The sequence below is a fragment of the Rutidosis leptorrhynchoides genome, chromosome 1 (genome assembly GCF_046630445.1).
Source record: "Rutidosis leptorrhynchoides isolate AG116_Rl617_1_P2 chromosome 1, CSIRO_AGI_Rlap_v1, whole genome shotgun sequence".
In the NCBI taxonomy this organism is placed as follows: Eukaryota; Viridiplantae; Streptophyta; class Magnoliopsida; order Asterales; family Asteraceae; genus Rutidosis; species Rutidosis leptorrhynchoides.
Window position 1 is genome coordinate 311,166,630 of NC_092333.1, and position 8,527 is coordinate 311,175,156.

At 39.1% G+C, this 8,527-nt stretch overlaps 1 protein-coding gene across 1 annotated transcript; it reads right to left on the reverse strand.

Annotated features, from left to right (window-relative positions):
* Positions 1 to 6,312: 6,312 nt before the first annotated feature.
* Positions 6,313 to 7,131, reverse strand: LOC139898928 (uncharacterized). The gene is made up of 3 exons (XM_071881735.1): positions 6,908 to 7,131; positions 6,602 to 6,790; positions 6,313 to 6,358 (listed from the first exon to the last, which is right to left on the reverse strand). The coding sequence occupies exons 1-3, from the start codon at positions 7,129 to 7,131 to the stop codon at positions 6,313 to 6,315; spliced, it is 459 nt and encodes a 152-aa protein (XP_071737836.1).
* Positions 7,132 to 8,527: the final 1,396 nt, after the last annotated feature.

Consider the following 8,527-nt stretch of genomic DNA (forward strand, 5'->3'; position numbering starts at 1 on the left):
GAACGGCCAAGCGGATGATACCGGTATCAAGTCATACTTTGGAAGATGCTGAATTGTACCATGCCTCTGACAACTCTCACATGTTTTTATGATTTCTGCGACATCCCGATAAAGGGAAGGCCAAAAATACCCTTGTCGCATGATCCGTGATGCCACAGTACGGAAACCGAAGTGTTGAGAACAAACTCCTTCATGCATTTCTTTGACCACTTTTAATGCTTCATCATTGGTTAAACATCTTAACAACGGACCATTGTATGATTTTCGATAAAGGACACCACTAACAAGTTCATACATTGGTGCGGTCACTCTTATTCTTCTTGCTTCGGCCTTATCAACATGTAACCATCCGTCATGCAAATATCTCAAATACGGAGTCATCCAAGTTTCTTTAGCTCCTTCAACTATTGCAATAATTGGTTTTCCATGTATTGATTTCTCCTTAAGTTCTTCAACCAACACTCGTTTGTGCAAATGATCAAAGGTTAAAGTAGCTAACTTGCTCAAGACATCAGCTTTTTTGTTCTTATTTCGAGGGATTTGTACGACTTCAAGGTTATCAAATTTCTTTGAAATTGCCTCCACCAACTTTACATATTGCCTCATGGATGTATCCCTTGCATCGAACGTTCTATTAACCTGCTGGGCGACAATTTAAGAATCAACATATGCTCGTAAATTTGTTATGCCCATTTCTACCGCTATGCGGAGGCCGGAGAGTAACGCCTCATACTCTGCTTCATTGTTTGAAGCATAAAAACAGAATTTCAATGCATAAGTATACTCTTCAACGTCTGGGCTTGTTAATACTAGCCCTGCACCTGTTCCCTCTTCACTGGATGCCTCATCAGTGTGTAACTCCCACTCATGCTGTGATGGTTCCATTTTGTTGTCATACTCTACTTTTTCATTTGTCTCCAAGAGGAAATCTGCCAAAATTTGTCCTTTAACTGCATTTCGGGGAGCAAAATTGATTTCATACTCCCCCAACTCGATGGCCCATTTTGCTAAACGGCCAGATGATTTTGGACGCCGGAGTATTTGCTTCAATTGTTGATCTGTTAACACTAAGATGGGATGACCTTGAAAATATCTTCGTAAACGTCGTGCAGTATGCACAAGGGCATAAACCATGCGGTGAAGTGGTGGATAATTTGTTTCACTAAGCTGCAACACCTTGCTAACAAAATATATAGGCATTTGCACGCCGTTTCGTTCTGCGATTAGGACAGAACTTATTGCTTCCTTTGAGACAGCTAAGCATAAAATTAGGGTTTCCCCCTCTTTTGGAGCTGTTAATGTAGGTAATGTTTTTAACAACTGCTTGATCTCTTGGAATGCATTTTCGGCTTCCGCCGTCCACACAAAATCTTTTTTATTTAAACAGCCCTTTAACACCTTCATGAATGGAAGTGACTTTTCAGCTGCTCTGGACAAGAATCCTGTTAATGCTGCTAGACATCCATGTAGCCGTTGAACATCTGATGCGTGATTATGACTTTAAAAACGCAATTTAGAATAAGCTTTCTTCACTTAAACAGATCTGAACACAAACCCCCAAATTTGTAACAGTAACAGCCCTAAAAACAGAGTATAAAACTCTGAAATAAGAACACAAGGATAGAAGAATCTAAACCCCAAATTGATAAAGATACCACCAAAATTAGAGTTCTAGAAACACTCAAAATCTTCAACTACAGCTGATAAAGATTCCACCACAACTATAATATCAGATATGAAGATTTGGATTTCACCACAATGTTTGATAAAGTAACACCACAAACACTGATAAAGAAACCACTCTTAGCCACCGGAATCAAAGATTCGTAAAGACACAGAGATTTTGTAAATAGATAAGCTCTATCAAACTTTTCATTCAATCATCAACCAAGTTTTACAATTACAAGAGATCTCTATTTATAGTAGAAGCTTAACAGCTATTTTCTAAATAAGACAAAAACATAAAAAGGAAATGGAGACAAAAAAAGGACAAACAATTACAAATTAGCCAATAAGAATAAAGGACACAATCTGCAAAAAGCCTGCCATTTGTTAGTGCTCCTTCCCATGATAAAAGCATCCAATGATAAATGAGAGTCTTCCTTGGACAGCTAAGATTCTTCTAGAACAGCCACACACGTGTTAAGCACATGACCTGACCGGTTTATTGAAAAGAATAAGTAAACTTTGAATTGTATCAGCAAGTTGGCCATTCAGACAGAAAATAGCATCGCGTGCTGGTTGTACTAGAGTTTCGTGTGCTGATTGAACTAAAATTCCTTAGCTGGTTGAACTAGCTGGTTCGCCTAAGCATAACTTTGCTGGTTCGATTTGCTGGTTACCCGGCTGAGTGAATTAAAGCTTTACTGGCTGAACTAAACTCATTTGCTGGTCCGGCTAGCTGGTTCTTCTTCGTTGCTGGCTTGCCTTCAACTATCAAAAACTTTATTCATGAAAACATAACTACTTCAGTTTAAGGACTGAAGTAGGGTCACCCCTGAGCTTCTTGAACCAGCTCCAAAAACACTTAGATGATACGAAATAGATGGCAAAACGACCATTGCTTGGCCTGATTCGGGTGTAACATCTTTTGAGCTCGAGCTAGCTGTGTTGCTGGTTACATTGCCCAGCACACCCGCATCATCCTCCCCCTCTGAAAAGGAACTTGACCTCAAGTTCTCGAGGTTGTCATCTTCCAAGTAGGGCATTAAATCACCAACATTAAAAGTGCTAGACACAGCAGTATCACCAGGTAGCTCGACCTTGTAAGCATTATCACCAACTTTTTCCAACACTTTAAATGGACCCTCAGCTCTTGGCATCAGCTTGTTCTTCCTTTTTGCTAGGAACCTTTCCTTCCTTAGATAAATCCAAACAAGATCACCAGGAACAAAAGTGGGCTGCTTTCTGTGCTGGTTAGCTTTAGCCTTGTATTGCTGGTTGGTCTGCCCAATTTTGGCCCTCACTTGCTCATACAGCTTCTTCATTTCTTTGGCCTTTGCCACTGCATCAACACTTACCTTAGGCTCAATTGCAAAAGGAATCAGATCAATGGGTGTGAGTGGATTTGCACCATAGTAGATTTCAAATGGTGATTTTCCTGTGGAGTAATTAGGTGCTCTGTTAAAAGCAAATTCAGCTTGAGCAAGCTTCAAATCCCACTCCTTCAAACTTTTCTTCACAAGTGCCCTTAGCAATATTCCGACAGTTCTATTGGTAACTTCAGTTTGACCATCAGTTTGGGGATGGTGAGAAGTGCTGAATAAAAGCTTTGTTCCAAGCAGCTTCCATAATGTCTTCCAAAAATAGCTTAAGAACTTTGTATCTCGATCAGACACAATGGTTTTGGGAACTCCATGAAGAGGAACAATTTCTTTATCATAAGTGCTATAATTCAGCTTTGACCCATTTAGCTTTTCACTGAAATAAGCTACTGGTCTTTTTCCTTGCACTAGCACAGCTCCAATGCCAACGCCACTTGCATCACATTCAAGTTCAAATAGCATATCAAAATTAGGTAAAGCAAGTATAGGTGCTGAACTTAGCTTTTCTTTCAATGATTCAAATGCTGATTGGGCAGAACTAGACCATTCAAATACCCCTTTCTTCATACAATCAGTAATTGGAGCAACAATTGTGGAGAAGTCTTTGATAAATCTTCTATAAAATGAAGCTAAACCATGAAAACTTCTGACTTCAGTGATGGTAGAAGGACTAGGCCATGATCTATTGCTTCCACCTTAGATGGATCCATTGAAATGCCTTCTTCAGAAACCACATATCCAAGAAACACTACTTTGCTGACAAAGAAATCACACTTCTCCAGCTTTGCATATAACTGATTCTGCCTTAATAGCTTAAATACTTTCCTCAGATGATCCAAGTGTTCTTCTTTAGTTTTTGAGTACACTAGGATGTCATCAAAGTAAACAACCACAAACTGACCAATAAGTGGCCTGAGCACTTCATTCATAAGCCTCATGAATGTGTTGGGTGCATTAGACAACCCAAAAGGCATAACCAACCACTCGAATAATCCACCTTTGATCTTAAAAGCTGTCTTCCATTCATCTCCTTCTTTCATTCGAATATGATGATACCCACTTCTAAGATCAACTTTGGAAAACACACAAGAACCATGCAGCTCATCTAGCATATCATCTAATCTAGGTATGGGATACCTATACTTGATGGTGATGTTGTTAATAGCTCTGCTGTCTACACACATTCTCATAGAACCATCTTTCTTTGGAAGTACTGAACAAGGACTCATGCTGGTTCTTACATACCCCTTGGCAACCAGCTCATTAACTTGCTTTTCTAGTTCTTTTGCTTCATGAGGAGAGCATCGATAAGCTGCTTTGTTAGGAAGGATAGATCCAGGTACAAGATCAATTTGATGTTCAATACCCCTGATTGGTGGTAAACCAGTAGGAAACACATCAGCAAATTCGGATAACAATGGCTTTACCCTAGCTGGTATTTCATCATGCTGGTTCAACTCATCACTTTCAACCATCAGCAATAGATAAGCACCACTACCACCCTTTAACTCAGTATCAACTTCAGCTTGAGTCATAAATAAAGCTTTATCATTCTTAACAGTAGGATTAGCTCTAGGTATTTCACTAGGCTTTAAAGAAGTGAGGGTGATCTTCTTTCCATTCACATACATTGAATAAGTATTTTGGTGTCCATTATGATAGACATACTTATCAAATAACCAAGGTCTACCAAGCAGCAAATGACAAGCATCCATAAGAATAACATCATAAGTAATCTCATCTTGATAAACAGTACCAATAGAAAATGGAACAGTAACTTGGCGAGTAACCTTTACCTCACTATCTTGGTTAAGCCATTGAAGTTTGTATGGATGAGGATGCTTCTTTGTAACCAGCTCAAGCTTTTCCACCATGTGAGCAGATGCTGTGTTTGCACAGCTGCCTCCATCAACAATCAGGCTGCACACTTTACCCTTGACTGTGCATCTTGAATGAAAGATGTTTTCTCGCTGGCTCTTATCTTCAATAGTCTCAGCTGAGTGCATTACTCTTCGAACCACTAAAAACTCTCCAATATCATCAGCAACAAACTCTTCACTATCAGACTCATTATATGCTGGTTCAGTTTCAAAACCCCCTTCCAAATCTTCAATCTCCTTTAGTGTAAGAGCACACTGGTTAGGACATTGAGCTTGCAAATGCCCAAATCCATGACACTTGAAACATTTATTTCTATCATCTTTAGAACCAGCTACAACCTGCTCTTTGCCTTTAGATACTTTGGATGCTGTCTCGTTATGCCTAGGCATCATAGATGATTGACCCTTCATAGGCAGCACAACTGGCTTGGAATAAGACTTAAAATTAATTTTCTTTTTTGCTTGTTTCTCTACTTGAATAGCCAGCTTGCAAGCTGATGCGTAATTATGACTTTAAAAACGCAATTTAGAACAAGCTTTCTTCACTTAAACAGATCTGAACACAAACCCGCAAATTTGTAACAGTAACAGCCCCAAAAACAGAGTATAAAACTCTGAAATAAGAACACAAGGATAGAAGAATCCCCAAATTGATAAAGATACCACCACAATTAGAGATCTAGAATCACTCCAAATCTTCAACTACAGCTGATAAAGATTCCACCACAACTATAATATCAGATATGAAGATTTGGATTTCACCACAATGTTTGATAAAGTAACACCACAAACACTGATAAAGAAACCACTCTTAGCCACCGGAATCAAAGATTCGTAAAGACACAGAGATTTTGTAAATAGATAAGCTCTATCAAACTTTTCATTCAATCATCAACCAAGTTTTACAATTACAAGAGCTCTCTATTTATAGTAGAAGCTTAATAGCTATTTTCTAAATAAGACAAAAAAATAAAAAGGAAATGGAGACAAAAAAGGACAAACAATTACAAATTAGCCAATAAGAATAAAGGACACAATCTGCAAAAAGCCTGCCATTTGTTAGTGCTCCTTCCCATGATAAAAGCATTCAATGATAAGTCGGAGTCTTCCTTGGACAGCTAACATTCTTCTAGAATAGCTACACACGTGTTAAGCACATGACCTGACTGGTTTATTGAAAAGCATAAGTAAACTTTGAATTATATCAGCAAGTTGGCCATTCAGACAGAAAATAGCATCGCGTGCTGGTTGTACTAGAGTTTCGTGTGCTGATTGAACTAAAATTCTTTAGCTGGTTGAACTAGCTGGTTCGCCTAAGCATAACTTTGCTGGTTCGATTTGCTGGTTACCAGGCTGAGTGAATTAAAGCTTTACTGGCTGAACTAAACTCATTTGCTGGTCCGACTAGCTGGTTCTTCTTTGTTGCGGGCTTGCCTTCAACTATCAAAAACTTTATTCATGAAAACATAACTACTTCAGTTTAAGGACTGAAGTAGGGTCACCCCTGAGCTTCTTGAACCAGCTCCAAAAACACTTAGATGATACGAAATAGATGGCAAAACGACCATTGCTTAGCCTGATTCGGGTGTAACATATTTTGAGCTCGAGCTGGCTGTGTTGCTGGTTACATTGCCCAGCACACCCGCATCATCCTCCCCCAATAAAAAGGAACTTGACCTCAAGTTCTCGAGGTTGTCATCTTCCAGGTAGGGCATCAAATCACTAACATTAAAAGTGCTAGACACAGCAATATCACCAGGCAGCTCGACCTTGTAAGCATTATCACCAACTTTTTCCAACACTTTAAATGGACCCTCAACTCTTGGCATCAGCTTGTTCTTCCTTTTTGCTGGGAACCTTTCCTTCCTTAGATGAATCCAAACAAGATCACCAGGAACAAAAGTGGGCTGCTTTCTGTGCTGGTTAGCTTTAGCCTTGTATTGCTGGTTGGTCTTCTCAATTTTGGCCCTCACTTGCTCATACAGCTTCTTCATTTCTTTGGACTTTGCTACTGCATCAACACTTACCTTAGGCTCAATTGCAAAAGGAATCAGATCAATGGGTGTGAGTGGATTTGCACCATAGCAGATTTCAAATGGTGAATTTCCTGTGAAGTAATTAGGTGCTCTGTTAAAAGCAAATTCAGCTTGAGCAAGCTTCAAATCCCACTCCTTCAAACATTTCTTCACAAGTGCCCTTAGCAACATTCCCACAGTTCTATTGGTAACTTCAGTTTGACCATCAGTTTGGGGATAGTGAGAAGTGCTGAATAAAAGCTTTGTTCCAAGCTGCTTCCATAATGTCTTCCAAAAATAGCTTAAGAACTTTGTATCTCGATCAGACACAATGGTTTTGGGAACTCCATGAAGACGAACAATTTCTTTGAAGAATAAAGTAGCAACAACAGTAGCATCATTGGTTTTGTTGCAGGCTATGAAATGAGCCATCTTTGAAAACCTGTCAACAACAACCATAATAGAATCTTTGCCTCGCTGAGTCCTTGGTAAAGTAACAATGAAATACATGCTCAAATCTTCCCATGGCTGGTTGGTAACAGGAAGAGGAGTATATAAACCCTTGTGAAAAGTTGACTTAGCTTGACAGCAGGTAGCACAACGATTAATCACAGCTTTGACATCTTTATCCATACATGGCTAGTAGAAGTGTTCACTTAGGATATCCAATGTCTTGTTAATCCCAAAATGACCAGCTAAACCACCTCCATGTGCTTCTCTAATCAGCAACTCCCTGATTGAATCTTTTGGGATGCACAATCTGCTGCCCTTGAATAGAAAACCATCTTGCTTAACATAATCTTTTGGACTCAGCAGGAGAACAGTTCAAAATAGGAGCAAAGTCTGGATCAGCTTCATATAACTCCTTAACAAATGAAAATCCAAGAACTCTAGCATCCAGAATTGACAACAAAGAATATTTTCTTGAAAGAGCATCAGCAACAACATTAGAAGTACCAGCCTTGTGTTTAGACACAAAGGAGTACATCTGCAAGAATTCAACCCATTTTGCATGCCTTGGATTTAATTTGTGCTGCCCATTAATGTATTTTAATGCTTCATGATCAGAAAAGAGAACAAACTGCCTTGGCTTCAAGTAATGTGACCAATGATCAACAGCTCGAATGATGGCATAAAACTCTTTATCATAAGTGCTATAATTCAGCTTTGACCCATTTAGCTTTTCACTGAAATAAGCTACTGGTCTTTTTCCTTGCACTAGCACAGCTCCAATGCCAACACCACTTGCATCACATTCAAGTTCAAATAGCATATCAAAATTAGGTAAAGCAAGTATAGTTGCTGAACTTAGCTTTTCTTTCAATGATTCAAATGCTGATTGGGCAGAACTAGACCATTCAAATACCCCTTTCTTCATACAATCAGTAATTGGAGCAACAATTGTGGAGAAGTCTTTGATAAATCTTCTATAAAATGAAGCTAAACCATGAAAACTTCTGACTTCAGTGATGGTAGAAGGACTAGGCCATGATCTGATTGCTTCCACCTTAGATGGATCCATTGAAATGCCTTCTTCAGAAACTACATATCCAAGAAACACTACTTTGCTGACAAAGAAATCACACTT